Source organism: Arachis ipaensis, chromosome B09, assembly GCF_000816755.2.
Source record: "Arachis ipaensis cultivar K30076 chromosome B09, Araip1.1, whole genome shotgun sequence".
Classification (NCBI taxonomy): Eukaryota; Viridiplantae; Streptophyta; class Magnoliopsida; order Fabales; family Fabaceae; genus Arachis; species Arachis ipaensis.
In genome coordinates this window covers 1,269,852-1,289,175 of record NC_029793.2, presented here as the reverse complement: position 1 = coordinate 1,289,175, position 19,324 = coordinate 1,269,852, and the positions used below count along the sequence as shown (strand labels likewise).

Below are 19,324 nucleotides of genomic sequence, written 5' to 3'. Positions count from 1 at the left end.
AAATAGGGATTAAAGTTAGTTTCTTCTAATGGAGAAGAGAGAGATTTATTGAGTTCCTATTTATTGGTTATGGCGCAAAATTTGATATAGAGTCATTTTTTATGAGATAAGTTTGCTGCTGGAGATGGTGTAAATAGAATAGTTTATAGAGGAGTGCTAGGGGGCCAGCAGAATTTGTGATGTTTAGCCATCAATTAGCCATCATCAATATTTTCAATGGTGTGAGATGACATCTAATAGTGTAGGATTAATCATTTTCTTTTCGATGATTAAGTGCTGTCCAAATTTCAACAAAAGTGTTGGTCCCCTATATTTTCTCTAGTTTATAATCCCAGACTCTTTCTCTAAAACCTTTCCGCACAAAAATCGTAGACAATGGCTCCACCGCCGCCGCCACCATCATCATCATCAAGAATTTGTAGACACCAAGAGCCACATTTACCAGATGAGTGTTGGGAATTAATTTTCAAACACATCAGCGACCCTCTCGATTACGAATCACTCTCCCTAGTCTCACGCCAGTTATTTTCCCTTACCAACAGCCTCCGCACCGACCTCTCCGTTCTCGACCCTGTCCGCCCTCTCCTTCCCACCCTCCTCCGCCGTTTTCCCAACATGACGACCATCAAAATCACGCGCTACTTCACGGGTGACATCAACGCACTCCTCTCCCAAATCGCTTTGTTCGACCTACCCTCACTCCGTTCCCTCGACCTGTCCCACCAACCCACCTTCCCCTCACATGGGTTGCAGCAATTCTCCCAAAAGTTTCCAACTTTGAAGTCACTCAACTGTTCCTTCATGCCTCAGGATTTGGGCTTAATTGTCGAGTGCTTCCCAAACCTCGAAGAAATCGATGTGAGTTTCCCTCCGTATAATTGTGATGAGATAACAGATTATTCCCGTGTAAAGGCCTTTGCTTCAGGGCTTAAGAAGCTTAGAAAGGTGAATGTTTCAGGTAACCGTAAATTTCGGAACTCTCACATTTCCACCTTGTGTCAGAATTGTCATTTTTTAGAAGAGCTTATTGTTCTTGAATCAACCAGCCGTCATAGTGAGATAACTCAGATTGCTAACGCAATCCGTCAGAGATCCCAATTGAGGTCTTTGTCTTTTAGCGGTTGGCATGATAAAATTTCGGAGTTCATTGATGCATTGGTAAATTTGAAGGGTTTGACTTGTCTTGATTTGTCTTATACGCCTATATCTGACGAAGTCTTGTGTGCTGTTGCGGAGGAAGGCCTTCCCTTGAGGAAACTCTCTCTGCAGTACTGTAGGGGATATGGATACCATGGGATTTCTCGCTTGTTGAGAAAGTGTAACCATTTGCATTATTTAGATCTTGAGAGCACAGAATTTCTGAATGATCAGCGTGTGGGTGAGTTGTCTTTGCTTCTTGGTAACTTAAACTTTGTGAAACTTAATGGGAATGAAAAGCTTACTGATTTGAGTTTGTTCGCCATAATGCGTAACTGCCCTTTGATAACTGAGATCAGGATGGAAAATACCTGTCTTGGGAAGAAGAAGGTGGAGGAGAATTTTTTGTTTGTGAATTATTCTCATGTGAAGTTTCTCTATTTGGCTAATAATTTATGGCTAGATGATAGAAGTGTCACTATACTTGCTTCCGTATGCCCAAACTTGGAGATGATGGATTTGAGCGATTCCAGGACCTATTCAAAGGGTGTTATTGAAGTTTTATGGAGGTGTTGTAAGATTCAACGCTTGGACTTGGCTCATTTAGGATACAAGGAGGTTCCGTTTAAGGTTAACTTTGAAGTTCCTACATTATTTGTGTTGAATTTGTCATGGTCGAGAATCAGCAATGAAGAACTCTCTCTTATTTCAGAGAATTGTTACAACTTAAAAGAACTTAAATTGGAATATTGTTACAGGATCACGGCCAGTGGGGTAAAGCAGGTGGTAAAAAATTGCAAGCAACTAAGAATGATAAGTTTGTATTCTTGTCAAAACATATCTACTGATGTCATTGCTTGGATGTTATTGGCAAAGTCATCGTTGAGAAAAATAACATTTGCTAGTGATGCGGGCCGGAGGGATCTCTCCCTAAGTCATGGATGCGTCGTCGGCTGGGATCTGCGCGGTCGTCGGTTGGGATTGCGCGGTTGTTGGTTGGGATTGCCTGGGATTACTAATGTAACTGATTCTCTCCCAATCTGATAGGTCAAGAACTAATTTGTTGCAGATTTGAGCTCTATTTAAAAGTTTGTCGGTAGCCAATGAGTTACTGCATTCACAAGGCGACAAGGCGGGATTCGAATCTTCTAACACTTGCTTACTTGTATGTTACTAAGGAAGAAGCTCTACACTTTCTTAGGGATGAAGAGTTTTGGGCTCTTACCTTTGGTTTTTCACTATTTAAGAGTTTGAGCCTTACCAACAAGTATTTTAAAGGATTTGATAAATAATAAAAAAATTATATAGTTAAAATCTTTTAGTATATTTATAATGTATTTTTTAAAAGAAATTTGATCATTTTTAGTAGTAGTAGTAATATTACCAATCCTCCAAGAACACTTGTTTGAAAAGAAAACTTAAAATATTAATTCCCTTCATTTATTACTTTATTAGTCTTGTTCTTTGTTTTGTTTCTCTTTTCTGTTTATAAGCTAAAGAAGATATCTTTTTTCTCTATCTTGCATTATTTTTCTTCCAATGATATTAATTCTCTTATACAAAAATTATATGTCTAAAATTTATGACACAAGAACTTATAAATTCTTGTCTATTCAAGTATTATGGAATAACATAATATAACTCAGATTAATAACATCTATGTTATCCTAATAAAATTACTACACTTCTTTCGTTTTAAAGTATGTTACTTTTACTTATAAAAAAGAGTGTATTATTTTAAAAATTCAATGTATTAACAATAAATTATATCTAAATACACTAAACAAATTTAAAGTGATAAATATTTTAAAGTGTGGCTACTGATTCATTTAGTCAAAGTTTCTTGCCTTGCTTAATTGGTATGTTTAATGGAGATTGAATCTCAAACTCTTTTCACATATCTAGTACTATGTAATCAAAAGCAAATCTGTTATGTTAACAAGCTAAGCAAATAAACTTTAAAATCGAGGGTCAGTTATCTCACTTAATCACTTAACTTAAAAGGTAAGTTACTTCTAAACTGAAATCACTTTCTTGTTCTTCATTAACCAAATGGATTATTATCTACTTGAGCAGAAAAACGCAATGATATTTTTAGGTTAATGGTAAAATGCTCCTTAAAAATTAGGTGTGTACTCTAAATTAGTTTTTGAAAAATATAATTTTAAGTTAAATTGATTTTTTTTATCAATTAGACGATGATATGCAACACTTTATCAATATCATTTATCATATAACAAATTTGATTTACTGAAAAATCTACAAATACATTCACAAATTTTGTCATAATTTAACCATAATTTACTGAGAAATAATTTGTTCACTTTCCAAAATACAATTTTTTTTATTAATACTTTTAATTAAAAAATTAAAAAAATGGTACAGAACTAAGGGCCTTCAGTACCATGCATCATGTTATAAGATAAATGATGCTTAATGATATATTGATTCAACCCCTGCAAGTTTGCGGTCTCATCCATAGACACAATCGTTGGCTCCCCTGGCACCATCTCATCCCCCAATTCAAGTTGTAATGACATGAAGTGCCTATTGGTACAACGATGGCTCGCTGAGAACTTCTCATCATCACACCAATAACATAACTCTTTTTTTCTTTTTACTTTGGACTTTATCCAGAGTAAGTTTTCGAGTGAAATTTTTGGTATTATTTGGTAGGGGCTGTTGTGGTGGTGTAGGAAGAAGTGGATGAAGGAATTGGCGTGCATTAGGTCACAAAGTACAATTAGCTAAAACAACAAATTCAAAATAATACTCACTTACTGTTCTATCTTGTTGAAGCTTGAAGAGCAATTCCCTGGGAAACTCGAACAATGAAGGTCCAAACTCGAGCTCAATCGCCCTCTTGAGTTGAGTCCAGGAACGAAATTGTGCCGCTCGCTGTGATAATTGATACCATGGAATGGCCGCTCCCGACATTTGAACCGCTGCTAAACCCACCTGTTCTTCATCGGGAACCCAGAAGAAATTGAAATATTGATCTATGGAGAAAATCCAACCCAAGGCATCACTCCCATCAAATTTCGGCATATCGACGTTCACCCTTCGGGGTTGCAATCACGCGCGAAATTGCGGGTGTCGAGTTGAGCTCGCACCATATAAGAACTCACGAGAAGGAGAGTTGGAGCGGTGCAGATTATGGAGCAGTTGCGTAATAGAGAACTGAAGCGTGTCAAATTTGAGATTCATAGCCTAAGGCTCTGGCCCTCTCAGCTCTATGTTCCTCCGCCGCCGATTCAATCATCTGGTAAAGTTTTTTAATCTCTGCCTCCATACCTTTCATTCTCATGTTGTCCCTAACAGACATGGTCAGTGAAAACACCAATGAAAAGGTGTTGCAATAGAAAATTTCACTAACAAAAAATATTAATTGTGTATGATGACCGGGCCACCGAACCGATTTCGAGTGACCCGAGCTATGGTCCGGACTCGACCCTAAATAATGACCGGGTCTATTTTTGAGACCCTTACCCCGCCCTAAACCCAATAAAATCACACCAAATTAGCCCTTAAAGTGTTCGAGACCGGGCCAAATTTTTGGGCCGGGCCAGACCATGCACACCCCTAGTTGCTGCATGTACAAGGCGGGATTCGACCTAATTAGTAGGGCTGGCAATTCATACCCTACCCGCGGGTACCCAACCCGGTTCAACCCGTTCGGGTAGGGCAGGGTCCGATCCGGGTATGCCTGCGGGTAGGGTAGGGTACGGGTTTAGGGTGTACCCTACCCTACTCTACCCGCACATCATATATAACACATATTTTATAAAAATTAGGTATATAGTGAAGGAAGTAAAAGTTGAACCCACAACCTCCCTTATGTAATGACTTACAATAAGTGAATAACCACTAAAACTAGTTAGTTAATTTAATAATTTAAACCATTAGTTTTTTTTTATGTTATTAATATGTATAAAATTCGAAATAATTGAATTTTATATTTACTTTGAAAAAATTTGATATTTCTGCGAGTAGGATAGGGTAGGGTAGGATTTAGAATTTTAAGGTGCGGGTAGAGTTAGAGTTGAGAGATTCTCAATTCGTAGATAGAGTAGAATAGAATTTTAATAAAATTTTCAACCCACATATAGGATTAGGGTAGGGTCCAAAGTTCAAACCCTACTTTACCCTATCCATTGCCAATTCTACTAATTAGTTCTCTAATCAAACTCATGCATAAATCATAAATCATTTACAAGGATCCTCACTTTGATCATTTATAAATTTAGATCTTTTAAATTTTCTTTTAAAGAATAAAGTATTATCTAACAGTATTTATAAATGAGATTTAAAAAAATATAAAAAATTTCCCTTTATTCTCTAAAATAAAAATAAAAAATTTAGAGATGTAAATGGAATAGTTTATAATCCCAGACTTTTTCTCTAAAACCTTTCCACACAAAAATCGTAGACAATGGCTCCACAGCCGCCGCCACCATCATCATCATCATCATCAAGAATTTGTAGACACCAAGAGCCACATTTACCAGATGAGTGTTGGGAATTAATTTTCAAACACATCAGCGACCATCTAGATCACGAATCACTCTCCCTCGTCTCACGCCAGCTCCTTTTCCTTACCAACCGCCTCCGCACCGACCTCTCCGTTCTCGACCCTGTCCCCCCTCTCCTTCCCGCCCTCCTCCGCCGTTTTCGCAACCTGACGACCATCAAAATCACGCGCTACTTCACGGGTGACATCAACGCGCTCCTCTCCCAAATCGCTTTGTTCGACCTACCCTCACTCCGTTCCCTCGACCTGTCCCACCAACCCACCTTCCCCTCACATGGGTTGCGACAATTCTCCCAAAAGTTTCCAACTTTGAAGTCACTCAACTGTTCCTTCACGCCTCAGGATTTGGGCTTAATTGTCGAGTGCTTCCCGAACCTCGAAGAAATCGACGTGAGTTTCCCTCCGAATAATTCTGATGAGATAACAGATTATTCCCGTGTAATGGCCTTTGCTTCAGGGCTTAAGAAGCTTAGAAAGGTGAATGTTTCAGGTAACCGTAAATTTCGGAACTCTCACATTTTCACCTTGTGTCAGAATTGTCATTTTTTAGAAGAGCTTATTGTTCTTAAATCAACCAGCAAGCTTAGTGTGATAAGACAGATGGCTAACGCGATCCGTCAGAGACCCCAATTGAGGTCTTTGGCTTTTAGCGGTTCGCATGATAAGATTTCGGAGTTCATTGATGCATTGGTAAATTTGAAGGGTTTGACTTGTCTTGAGTTGTCTTGGTCGTGCATATCTGACGAGGTCTTGTGTGCTGTTGCGGAAGAAGGCCTTCCCTTGAGGAAACTCTCTCTGCAATACAGTATCGGATATGGATACCATGGGATTTCTCGCTTGTTGAGAAAGTGTAACCATTTACAATATTTAGATCTTGAGAGCACAGAATATCTGAATGATCAGCGGGTGGGTGAGTTGTCTTTGCTTCTTGGTAACTTAAACTTTGTGAAACTTAATAGGAATAGAGAGCTTACTGATTTGAGTTTGTTCGCCATAATGCGTAACTGCCCTTTGATAACTGAGATCAGGATGGAAAGTACCTGTCTTGGGAAGAAGAAGGTGGAGGAGAATTTTTTGGTTGTGAATTATTCTCATGTGAAGTTTCTCTATTTGGCTAATAATTTAACTTTGAAGTTCCTACATTATTTGTGTTGAATTTGTCATGGTCGAGAATTAGCAACGAAGAACTCTCTCTTATTTCAAAGAATTGTTACAACTTAAAAGAACTTAAATTGGAATATTGTTACAGAATCACGGCCAGTGGGGTAAAGCAGGTGGTAAAAAATTGCAAGCAACTAAGAATGATAAGTTTGTATTCTTGTCAAAACATATCTACTGATGTCATTGCTTGGATGTTATTGGCAAGGTCATCGTTGAGAAAAATAACATTTGCTAGTGATGCGGGCCGGAGGGATCTCTCCCTAAGTCATGGATGCGTCGTCGGCTGGGATCTGCGCGGTCGTCGGTTGGGATTGCGCGGTTGTTGGTTGGGATTGCCTGGGATTACTAATGTAACTGATTCTCTTCCAACCTGATAGGTCAAGAACTAATTTGTTGCAGATTTGAGCTCTATTTAAAAGTTTGTCGCTAGCCAACGAGTTACTGCATTCACAAGGCAACAAGGCGGGATTCGAATCTTCTAACACTTGCTTACTTGTATGTTACTAAGGAAGAAGCTCTACACTTTCTTAGGGATGAAGAGTTTTGGGCTCTTACCTTTGGTTTTTCACTATTTAAGAGTTTGAGCCTTGCCAACAAGTATTTTAAAGGATTTTTTTTTTTGTGACTAGTATTTTAAAGGATTTGATAAATAATAAAAAAATTATATAGTTAAAATCTTTTAGTATATTAATAATGTATTTATTAAAAGAAATTTGATAATTTTTAGTAGTAGTAGTAATATTACCAATCCTCCAAGAACACTTGTTTAAAAAGAAAACTTGAAATATTAATTCCCTTCATTTATTACTTTATTAGTCTTGTTCTTTGTTTTGTTTCTCTTTTCTGTTTATAAGCTAAAGATGATATCTTTTTTCTCTATCTTGCATTATTTTTCTTCCAATGATATTAATTCTTTTATACAAAAATTATATGTCCAGAATTTATGACACAAGAACTTATAAATTCTTGTCTATTCAAGTATTATGGAATAACATAATATAACTCAGATCAATAACATCTATGTTATCCTAATAAAATTACTACACTTCTTTCGTTTTAAAGTATGTTATTTTTACTTATAAAAGAAAGTGTATTATTTTAAAAAATCAATGTATTAACAATAAATTATATCTAAATACACTAAACAAGTTTAAAGTGATAAATATTTTAAAGTGTGGCTACTGATTCAAAAACTGAATAAAATAACTAATTTGGCATACATATATATGAAGTATTCTGCAAATTAACTCATATAAACATAATTCAAATACAGTTACTATTCATGTCTTCACCGAAATTATACACTTTTGGTTGATTTGTTTTAGGATTAATTAATTTTTCATTTAGTCAAAGTTTCTTGCCTTGCTTAATTGGTATGTTTAATGGAGATTGAATCTGAAACTCTTTTCACATATCTAGTACTATGTAATCAAAAGCAAATCTGTTATGTTAACAAGCTAAGCAAATAAACTTTAAAATCGAGGGTCAGTTATCTCACTTAATCACTTAACTTAAAAGGTAAGTTACTACTAAACTGAAATCACTTTCTTGTTCTTCATTAACCAAATGGATTATTATCTACTTGAGCAGAAAAAAGCAATGATATTTTTGGGTTAATGGTAAAATGCTCCTTAAAAATTAGGTGTGCACTCTAAATTAGTTTTTGAAAAATATAATCTTAAGTCAAATTGATTTTTTTTTTTTTTTTTATCAATTAGACGATGATATGCAACACTTTATCAATATCATTTATCATATAACAAATTTGATTTACTGAAAAATCTATAAATACATTCACAAATTTTGTCATAATTTAACCTTAATTTACTGAGAAATAATTTGTTCACTTTCCAAAATACAAATTTTTTTTATTAATGCTTTTAATTAAAAAATTAAAAAAAATGGTACAGAACTAAGGGCCTTCAGTACCATGCATCATGTTATAAAATAAATGATGCTCAATGATATATTGATTCAACCCCTCTAAGTTTGCGGTCTCATCCATAGACATAATCGTTGGCTCCCCTGGCACCATCTCATTCCCCAATTCAAGTTGTAATGACATTGTTAGAATATACTTAGGATCAATTAGGATCAATTAGTATTATTTAGTATATTTGAATATTTATTATAAGAGATTATGTCTTTATTATTACGATTCTCTTAGTATCTATAAATACCTTTTTATATTGTATTATTCTAGACAACTTAAATAAACAACTTGAATAGACACACAAATCCTTTTTCCAGTTTAGTCTCTTGTTTCTAACATGGTATCAAAGCCATGGTATCCTCCTTGAAGAGAATATGTTATTTTTCTTGCGATGAAATCATCGTAGTTTTTGCACTTTCTTTTCTATGCTATTTTTTCTTACCTTTTGTCACTCCATTGATACTTTTTCACCTCACCGACTAGCCTGTTTTCTCTGTCTTGTATTTTTCCGAGTCGAAAGATCAAACATCATTGTCATCCGCTGCTTACCTATTCTTATGAGAAATCATATAGTTTTCGCTCTCTTTCAGCAGTTCCGTCTACGTTCTCTTGTGAACGTTCCGTCTGCGTTCTCTCGTAGCAGTTCCGTCTGCGTTCTCTCGTGGTAGTTCCGTTTGTGTTCTCTTGTGGCAGTTCCGTCTGCGTTTTCTCGTAGCAGTTCCGTCTGTGTTTCGTCTGTGTTTCCTTGTGGCAGTTTCGTCTGTGTTTCGTCTGTGTTTCTTTGTGGCAGTTTCGTCTGCCTTTCTTTCTGGCAGTTCCATCTACACATCCTTCAGATTGTGGCAGTTCCGTCTGTGCTTTCTTCTGACAGTTTCGTCTGCACCCGTTCTATTAGTTTATGCATTTTTTTTATTTCGTTGTATTAATTTTTAAATAAATTTCAAACTCAAGTTGTCACTTGAGTTTGAGGGGGATGTTAGAATATAATTAGGATCAATTAGGATCAATTAGTATTATTTAGTATATCTGAATATTTATTATAGGAGATTATGTCTTTATTATTACGATTCTCTTAGTACCTATAAATACCCTTTTATATTGTATTATTCTAGACAACTTAAATAGACAATTTGAATAGACACACAAATCATTTTTCCAGTTTAGTCTCTTGTTTCTAACAAACATGAAGTGCCTATTGGTACAATGATGGCTCGCTGAGAACTTCTCATCACACCAATAACATAACTCTTTTTTTCCTTTTACTTTGGACTTTATCCAGAGTAAATTTTCGAGTGAAATTTCTAGTAGTATTTGGTAGGGGCTGTTGTGGTGGTGTAGGAAGAAGTGGATGAAGGAATTGGCGTGCATTAGGTCACAAAGTACAATTAGCTAAAACAACAAATTCAAAATAATACTCACTCACTGTTCTATCTTGTTGAAGCTTGAAGAGCAATTCCCTGGGAAACTCGAACAATGAAGGTCCAAACTCGAGCTCAATCGCCCTCTTGAGTTGAGTCCAAGAACGAAATTGTGCCGCTCGCTGTGATAATTGATACCATGGAATGGACGCTCCCGACATTTAAACCGCTGCTAAACTCACCTGTTCTTCAACGGGAACTCGGAAGAAATTGAAATATTGATCTATGAAGAAAATCCAACCCAAGGCATCACTCCCATCAAATTTCGGCAGATCGACGTTCACCCTTCGGGGTTGCAATCACGCGCGAAATTGCGGGTGTCGAGTTGAGCTCGCACCATATAAGAACTCACGAGAAGGAGAGTTGGAGCGGTGCAGATTATGGAGCAGTTGCGTAATAGAGAATTGAAGCGTGTCAAATTTGAGATTCATAGCCTAAGGCTTTAGCCCTCTCAGCTCTATGTTCCTCCACCGCCGATTCAATCATCTGGTAAAGTTTTTTAATCTCTGCCTCCATACATTTCATTCTCATGCTGTCCCTGACAGACATGGTCAATGAAAACACCAATGAAAAGGTGTTGCAATAGAAAATTTCACTAACAAAAAATATTTATTCAATTATTTGTGAAGAAGTAACATCAATTTCAATGGACAGTAATTTCAGGAAGTACTAAATGAAGTGATAACAACAAATGAAGTCATAAAAGAATTAAGGAATAAAAATTCAGCTGCATCTCAACTAGAGGGAGCATCCATCAAGAGACTTAGAAGAGGAGGAAAAGATTTAACAATTAGGAAAGAAGTAGCAATGAAAAGAATAGAAGAATAAAAGGTTCAAAGAAGTTGTCATCGGATACAGGAGGGAGAATTTACCACACACGCCTCAAGAGCATATTCTTGCAACCTCATGTTAATAACCTTCTCTCTAGCATTACGCCTTGGTCCCCGCTCATCTAGATCAATTACCACGTGTCCCGTATTTATAACTAACCTAGTATTGCAATTTGTGAAGCTCTCTTCATGCATCTCCCCTTTTCATTAATAACCATAACATATAGCTAACACTTTTTTTATATTTAAATTAAGAAAAAATCTAGAGACTAATTATAATATAAGCTAACTAAATTAACTCTTTTTTATTTTTAGATTTTGAAATTCGAAAAATTAAGATAGTAAAAATTTTTTTATAACGATCCACCGCCGCCGCCACCATCATCACCATCAAGAATTTGTAGACACCAAGAGCCACATTTACCAGATGAGTGTTGGAAATTAATTTTCAAACACATCAGCGACCCTCTCGATCACGAAATTAATTTTCAAATTAATTTTCACTCATGCATAAATCACTCTCCCTCGTCTCCCGCCAGTTCTTTTCCCTTACCAACCGCCTCCGCACCGACCTCGCCGTTCTCGACCCTGTCCGCCCTCTCCTTCCCACCCTCCTCCGCCGTTTTCCCAACCTGACGACCATCAAAATCACGCGCTACTTCACGGGTGACATCAACGCGCTCCTCTCCCAAATTGCTTTGTTCGACCTACCCTCACTCCGTTCCCTTGACCTGTCCCACCAACCCACCTTCCCTTCACATGGGTTGCAACAATTCTCCCAAAAGTTTCCAACTTTGAAGTCACTCAACTGTTCCTTCATGCCTCAGGATTTGGGCTTAATTGTCGAATGCTTCCCGAGCCTAGAAGAAATCGATGTGAATTTCCCTCCGTGTGATGAGATAACAGATTATTCCCGTGTAAAGGCCTTTGCTTCAGAGCTTAAGAAGCTTAGAAAGGTGAATGTTTCAGGTAACCGTGAATTTCGGAACTCTCACATTTCCACCTTGTGTCAGAATTGTCATTTTTAGAAGAACTTATTGTTCTTAAATCAACCAGCAGTTTAGAGCTTGTTTTGGGTGATTTTTAAAAAAAAAAAAATTGTTTTTGAGTTATTTTTTTTAAAGATATTATGAAAAAGTAAAAATAATTTTATATTTGAGAAAATAAAAATAATTTTATGTTTAGATATTTCATGTAAAAAAATTTTTTTATTAATCAATTATGTTTGAATATAACAATATAAAAATACTTTTTTGTTTATTTATTATATAAAAAAAATCTTTTTTAAAGAAAAATATATCTTTAAAAAAAGATGTAAATTGTAACTTCTCAAAAAAGATATTTTTTTAATTTTTTTAGTATTTTTATTTTTATTACTAAAAATTTATCAAACACATTAAAAAATAAAAAAAACTTATTAAAATTTTTTTATCAAGATAATAATACCCAAATAAATATTAATTCGACAGTAGATCAGTAAATCATAGTGGGTTGATAAGTCAAAATAAATCAATAAATAATTAATTAGAGAACAATAGATCGATCAATCACTTAAGATTAGTAATCAATTAGTACACAATTAATTAGGCACATTTACAATAGTCATTAATTTTTTTAAATAAACTACTCAAAACTTCTTTTTGTTTCCCCAACATTTCATTTTCATAATTAAATAAGGCCAATTCTATGGTGCCTATGACTTGGTGCCTAAATTTTGCCTAACTTTTCTTTTGTAGTAGGTTTTGAATTTTTAAAAATTATTTATTTTTATATCTTTTAAATTAAATATTGATTTTTAACCTTTTTTAATAAATAGGCACCACTTTTTAAACAGCATAGCATTTACCCTTAAATAAATCTAAAAACTTTTACAGTTCTACTAAGTAATTAATCAATAAGTTTAAACACAAAATAGGCCCATATATAGTGGATAGGTCCTAACAATAATTAAGTAAGGTGTAGATGTTACATTGTTTAATCCCAAACTCAATTAATGTAGATCGAAGCATGTAAATTATTACATCCCTAATTAATAACATTTTAAAATTAATAAAAACAAAAATCCGATGATTTATTCCCCATTTAGCAAATAATTCGTATTTGATTTTGTTTTCAACAAATGAATGGTAAATCCAATACAATAATACCACATATAAAAATTGCTAAAACATCCAAACCTAGTTGTATATATATTTTTTACCCTATCAAAGTTAGGTTTTGCTAATAGTCTTCTTAGGCTTCAATAACTAATTAATTCTGGGTGAAAATACAACTTCACGTGAAATTGATAGTTAAAAGTCGTTAAATAATTTGAATAATTTGACTAAATCTTTGTCTAACGATTCTCAATTATCAACTTCATGTAAAGTTGTTTAATCTGTACCTACCTAAGTTTTTACCTTAATTCTGTTTAATTTTTACGTCACATGCATGTGTCAATTAATGGAATCCAACGGGCACCACATTAAAAAATATAAAAAAATCTTTTTTTATTAAAAAAAAAAATTTTTTATCAAAATAATAGTCCCAAACAAGCATTAAGGAAAATAACTCACATTGCTAACGCGATCCGTCAGAGATCCCAATTGAGGTCTTTGGCTTTTAGCGGTTCGCATGATAAGATTTCGGAGTTCATTGATGCATTGGTAAATTTGAAGGGTTTCACTTGTCTTGATCTGTCTTGTTTGCGTATATCTGACGAGGTCTTGTGTGCTGTTGCGGAAGAAGGCCTTCCCTTGAGGAAACTCTCTCTGCAGTGCTGTAAGGGATATGGATACCATGGGATTTCTCGCTTGTTGAGAAAGTGTAACCATTTGCATTATTTAGATCTTGAGGGCACAGATTTTCTGAATGATCAGCGGGTGGGTGAGTTGTCTTTGCTTCTTTGTAACTTAAACTTTGTGAAAGTTAATAGGAATGAAAAGTATTAAACTATTCTTTCACCTTAGTCTATAACAATAATAAAGATATCTCACAGTATACAAATTCAGTTTAACAATAATGTATTTGGTAAATTTCGAATAGTAAAAATAAAAACACTAGAAAAATCAGAAAAATATCTTTTTTGAGAAGCTGTAATTTACATATTTTTTTAAAATATATTTTTTCTTTTAAAAAAAAATGTTTTTCATGTAATAAATAAACAAAAAATATTTTTATATTGTTATATCCAAATATAATTGATAGATAAAAAGATTTTTTTGCATGAGATACCCAAACATAAAATTACTTTTACTTTTTCATAAGATCTTTTAAAAAAAGATAACTCGAAAAAAGATCTTTTCTTACAAGCTCACCCAAACAAGTCCAAATTCAATTATGATTTTAGTCTTTATCTTATCTTATAGTTACATTTATCTTTATCTCTATCTTATCTTTATATATTTTTATCTTTCATAGGCCAATACTCTATATATACTTAGTTTAACCTTCATAGTTTACAATTCAATCAATAAACAATCAATAAAATATTTTCATTCTTTGCTTTCAAACAAATAAGTCATCGTTGATCTTGATTACAATGGCTACAATGTCTAATGATGAGTTATTAGAGATATTGTCTTTGTTACCTGCAAAAGCAATCCACAAACTCAAATCTTCTTCAAAATTCTTTTCAGAGCTTCCAGAAACTCCATACTTTATAGCAAAACAAGCAGAAAACTCATTGAAAAAAGATCGTCCTTCATGCTTCTTCATTCAAAGAGATGTCTATCTGAATCACCACGACCACGTCGAGTTGCATTCTCTGCCGGGAGAGGAACTTTCCTCCGGCATCCCTGAAAACATGCTAGGATTCATCGCGCGATCGCGGCTCAAGATTCTAAGCTCAAGCAACGGTTTACTTCTTTGTCTTCATCCAACAGAATTATTTATCATCAATCCAGCAACTTGTTACCTTTTACACATTCCCCTCCCCAACCACTTGCAGCAGCGAGAGAATCTTTATAGTGTCTCCATGACACTGGAATGCGACTCTGATAATTACAGGTTGATTCTTTTTGACAATGAAGAGTGGAGTTCACATTTTGATTGCCATGTTTATAGTCATAAACAAGGTGTTTGGAGCTTAAGGAAGAACCGTTTCTTTGCTTGATCTAGGAATTTGATATTTGACATGCCAGTGATTTGTAATGGCGCCATTCACTTCATCTCGGGTTGCTACAGTTATCTTACTGAAGATAGCACTTATTTTAGGCCTTATATCATGTCTTATGAAATCACAAACGGCAATGATGAAAATGAAAGCGTTGAAACCAAGTTTTTAAGGGTTCCTAAAGAAGCAAGAAGGGGTTCTCATGATAACAGTTGCCATATGAATATTTTCAAATGGGGAGAAGTTGCTGGCTATCAAACTATTTGCTTAGTTAGATTGAGAAAGCGTGTGTTTACGGTTTGGATTCTAACAAACTATGAATCGAGTTCATGGAGAAGGATCATGAAGGTGAGAGTGAAAGGAATGGGTTTAGTGGAACAGAACCCTGTGATTAGAGGCTTTACTGTTTTGAATGGTAATCTTGTTTTTGCTACGGAAAAGAAGGTCTACACATATGGTTTAACTAGTGAGAAATATATGGTGCTCTCGGAAATTTGTGACCATGGGTGTGGCTCTACATTTATTCGTTTTATTCCGTATTCAGATACTCTTCGTCCATGTGGAATTGGTGCCAAAAATTTGCGTCCTTATCTTCAATTAAGGAAACATGACTAAGTCAGAAAAGTTAGAATTAGAGACATTAAATTACTTAATTAGGTTTACATAATTAGAGGATGAACAAGAATCTGAATTTTATTTAATATAAAAAAATATTTAGATTCTGAATTTTTTTTTTGCCGTGGTTGAATTTAATCCCATTGTATGATTAACAATTTTAATTTTTATTTTCTCTTATTATTATGGAGAGCTCAAGATAATCTTTATCATATGGGAACTTAAGATGATCTTTATCATCCCATGTAGGAAATAAATGGTATAAGTAAGGAGAATAATGTGAAAGAATTTTAAGGTTGACTGCAGAATTGCAAATGCTCTTGATATGGTATCAGAGCATTGGTATCCTCTTTGAAAAAGATACATAATTATCATTTTTTCGGTGAAAAATTACCCTACTTCTTTTTCTATTACATCCGTCCAAGTAAAAATCCAACATCAGTCTTGGTTACACCTATTCTAACAGGAAACACATTCCCCTCCCCAACCACTTGCAGAAGAAGTTCTCTTATTATTATGGAGAGCTCAAGATAATCTTTTATCATATGGGGAACTTAAGATGATCTTTATCATCCCATGTAGGAAATGAAGGGTATAAATAAGGAGAATAATGTGGAAGAATTTTAAGGTTGATTGCAGAATTGCAAATGCTCTTGATATGGTATCAGAGCATTGGTATCCTCTTTGAAAAAGATACATAAGTTATCATTTTTTCGGTGAAAAATTACCCTACTTCTTTTTCTATTACATCCATCCAAGTAAAAATCTAACATTAGTCTTGGTTACATCTATTCTAACAGGAAACAACTATTATTCATAGAATAGTTACTATGGCCTGTCAGTTTCATCTTGACCTTCTTTTGAGAGTTTCGTCTGCATTCTGTTTCAGCAGTCATGTCTGCATTCTATTTCAGCAAGTTCAATCTACATCTGTTTTAGCAGTTCCATCTGCACTCTTTTTGCGCTCCACGCGCCTTTTGAAGATCAATCTTATTGCGTGCGCCCTCTGAAAATCAATCAACAATCAATAAAAGTTCGCATTCTTTTCTTTTCTTATTCTTTCACAATTTTTTTTTCTTAGGTAGTTCTTTAGTCTCTTAGAAGACCAAGAAATAAACCACTGTTGCCCGCTCATCCACTGAAGCAGAATATTGTGTACTTTCCAACACAACTTGTGAACTTCAATGGATACTAAATGTGTTACAATTTTTACGTATCTCTCCTATCCACCCACCAGTTTTATATTGTGATAATCAAAGTACTCTTCATATTGCTGCTAACCCGATTTTTCATAAACGGACCAAACATTTAGAGGTTGATTGTCACTTAGTTCGACAAAAAGTTCAAATTTTTATTCACTTGGAATAGTCACTTTCCATAAGACAAATTTTTATTTTTTGTTTAATTAATACTTTTAATTAAAAATTAAAAAAAAAATTGGTACAGAACTAACTAACAAATTAACAATATTAACTGAATAGAAAAAAAAAAAGATTCTTTAACTCTGCTTGAGCTTGAGATTATGAAGAAAATGGCGACAGCGACGGCGAAGAAGGTATGCGTGACCGGTGCCGGTGGTTTCGTAGCTTCTTGGCTCGTTAAGCTTCTCCTTTCCAAAGGATACATCGTTCATGGCACTGTTAGAAAACCTGGTACATTTTCTTTTCCCCTTTTTTCTTTCTATTGAAACTCGTTTCATCAAATTTTGTTGGATAATACTCCTTCAAATTAATGCTGAACTGAATCCACAAATATAGAAATACTTCTAATTCGTTATTATTTAATTTTGATTTTTTTTCTTTTTTGTGAGCAGGTGATGAGAAATATGCTCACTTGATGAAGTTTGAAGGAGCTTCTGAGAAACTTAAACTGTTCAATGCAGATTTGTTGAGTTATGAATCCATTTATTCAGCAATTGTTGGATGCAGTGCAGTTTTCCATGTTGCTTGCCCTGTACCTGCATTAGCAACAACTTTCCAAAATCCTGAGGCATGCATCTGATTTCATTCACCTTGAACTTTATTTTAGGGTGGTTTAATTAATTTTTGAAGTTTTTTGTATTAGGGTTTCAATTCATGTATATGACAAATCTTTGAATGAGCCTGGAGTCCAAAAAAAAAACTCAGTTAGTTATTGGCATTAGTTTTGTGTATTGGGGAAACTCATATGATTATGGAGTTAATTAGTGTCTTGTTTGTTGCCCTATTTCTCTGATTCCATTACTAGAAACTAAATTATGTAAGCCTTGCAATTGAAACTATAACTGATTCTCAGGTAGAAATGGTTGAGCCTGCTGTGAAGGGAACTAGTAATGTACTTGAAGCTTCTCTTCAGGCTAAAGTGGAGAGAGTTGTTTATGTCTCATCCTCAACTGCTATTATCCTGAACCCGAATTTGCCTAATGATAAAGTGATTGATGAATCATATTGGTCTGATAAAGAGTACTGCAGAAAAACCAAGGTCTGTATTTTGTTAACATACATTCCTATGACATAATTTTTTCTATCAATCATTATCATCAAGAATGTTTGTTGTGTTATGTTGCTGAACAGAACTCATGTTCCGCATATGATCCAGGAATGGTATCCCTTTTCAAAGATGAAAGCAGAAGAGCTGGCGCTGGATTTTGCAGAAAGAACCGGGATTGATCTAGTGAGAATTTGTCCAACTGTTGTGTTGGGGCCAATTTTGCAGTCAACTTCTCTGAATGCCACTAGCTTGTTTCTCCTCAACCTTCTAAAAGGTGCCAACTAATAATGTTGTTTAGAATGTACTTCTATTTCGTTTCCTTTTATCTGTTGCTTATATTTTCTGGTATATTGTTGAATTTAATCAGTATATCTAAATACATTAATCTGAAGATGTATGAGAAAGTAATAGTAACAAATAAAAAGTAGAGGAAGTACTAATTTGAGTGCAAGTAAGTTTACTGTATTGTGAACTAGAGATCAAGGATTTAAATCATGAAAACAATGCCTTTGTTTGTGGGGATAAGACACTGAGCTTCTTGTGGTGGTAAGTTTTGGAGTACTAGTTAAAATGCTTTATTGTTTTATACAATGATTACATTTCTTCCAATACATAACAGTAGAACATCTTTAGAAATGTGAATCAGTGAAGTTCATTCAAAGTTTGTTCACCACTAAAGCTCTCTTGCTAGATTTTGCTTTTGAATCATATGTTATACACATATACTATAATCCAAACACAAACTTAAAGCAGTGTCTTGTATTTCATTTGATTTATAATTGTTAACATAATTGTCTTCTTTACTAAGCTTGTGTCTCTTCTTGTTTAAGGCTGTGAGCCAGTGGAGAATAAGCTTAAGTGGATAATAGATGTAAGAGATTTAGCTGATGCATTACTATTGGCTTATGAGAAGATTGAAGCAGAAGGGAGATACATATGCACTTCATGCCCTGCTAAACCAAAGGATTTGGTAGAGGAATTGAAGAGTGAATATCCAAACTACAACTACCCTACAAAGTAAGCCTTAGTTTTCACATTTTTGTTGTGATTAAATCAAGTTTAACAATTTGTTATATCTAAGAATAATTATTATGATTGTGTCCAAACCCTAGCTTTCAGAAGAACTGGTTTAACATC

The 19,324-nt window shown here is 34.6% G+C and overlaps 4 protein-coding genes and 1 long non-coding RNA gene across 5 annotated transcripts in view; all 5 read left to right on the top strand.

Annotated features, from left to right (window-relative positions):
* Nucleotides 138–2,199, top strand: LOC107614696 (F-box/LRR-repeat protein 14-like). The gene is made up of 2 exons (XM_021111377.1): nt 138–1,767; nt 1,896–2,199. The coding sequence occupies exons 1-2, from the start codon at nt 376–378 to the stop codon at nt 1,983–1,985; spliced, it is 1,482 nt and encodes a 493-aa protein (XP_020967036.1). The 5' UTR covers nt 138–375; the 3' UTR covers nt 1,986–2,199.
* On the top strand, nt 5,570–6,823 carry LOC107614697 (SCF E3 ubiquitin ligase complex F-box protein grrA-like). Its single transcript, XM_016316840.1, has one exon. The coding sequence runs from the start codon at nt 5,570–5,572 to the stop codon at nt 6,821–6,823; it is 1,254 nt and encodes a 417-aa protein (XP_016172326.1).
* On the top strand, nt 9,451–9,672 carry LOC110267319. Its single transcript, XR_002354802.1, has 2 exons — nt 9,451–9,495; nt 9,599–9,672. It is a non-coding gene; the product is annotated as an uncharacterized LOC110267319 (long non-coding RNA).
* LOC107614698 lies at nt 11,517–15,606 on the top strand. Its single transcript, XM_021110464.1, has 3 exons — nt 11,517–11,979; nt 13,495–13,875; nt 14,628–15,606. The coding sequence occupies exons 1-3, from the start codon at nt 11,517–11,519 to the stop codon at nt 15,101–15,103; spliced, it is 1,320 nt and encodes a 439-aa protein (XP_020966123.1). The 3' UTR covers nt 15,104–15,606.
* Nucleotides 17,193–19,324, top strand: part of LOC107616602 (cinnamoyl-CoA reductase 2-like) — a 2,454-nt gene continuing 322 nt past the window's right edge. The window contains exons 1-5 of the mRNA XM_016318555.2: nt 17,193–17,370; nt 17,532–17,707; nt 17,993–18,178; nt 18,296–18,461; nt 19,018–19,204. Of these exons, the coding sequence (XP_016174041.1) occupies nt 17,241–17,370; nt 17,532–17,707; nt 17,993–18,178; nt 18,296–18,461; nt 19,018–19,204 (845 nt within the window). The 5' untranslated portion in view covers nt 17,193–17,240. The remainder of the gene's footprint in view (nt 17,371–17,531; nt 17,708–17,992; nt 18,179–18,295; nt 18,462–19,017; nt 19,205–19,324) is intronic.

What these genes read in the sequence shown, in the direction of transcription:
- LOC107614697 (XM_016316840.1), top strand. Translation starts at nt 5,570, where the DNA reads ATGGCTCCACAGCCGCCGCCACCATCATCATCATCATCATCAAGAATT.
- LOC107614698 (XM_021110464.1), top strand. Translation starts at nt 11,517, where the DNA reads ATGCATAAATCACTCTCCCTCGTCTCCCGCCAGTTCTTTTCCCTTACC. An exon ending in TAGAAAGGTGAATGTTTCAG is followed by an intron (nt 11,980 to 13,494) that starts GTAACCGTGAAT and finishes TATAAAAAAATC; the next exon opens with TTTTTTTATTAAAAAAAAAA. An exon ending in TCTGAATGATCAGCGGGTGG is followed by an intron (nt 13,876 to 14,627) that starts GTGAGTTGTCTT and finishes AATTCTTTTCAG; the next exon opens with AGCTTCCAGAAACTCCATAC.
- LOC107614696 (XM_021111377.1), top strand. Translation starts at nt 376, where the DNA reads ATGGCTCCACCGCCGCCGCCACCATCATCATCATCAAGAATTTGTAGA. An exon ending in ACAAGGAGGTTCCGTTTAAG is followed by an intron (nt 1,768 to 1,895) that starts GTTAACTTTGAA and finishes ATATTGTTACAG; the next exon opens with GATCACGGCCAGTGGGGTAA.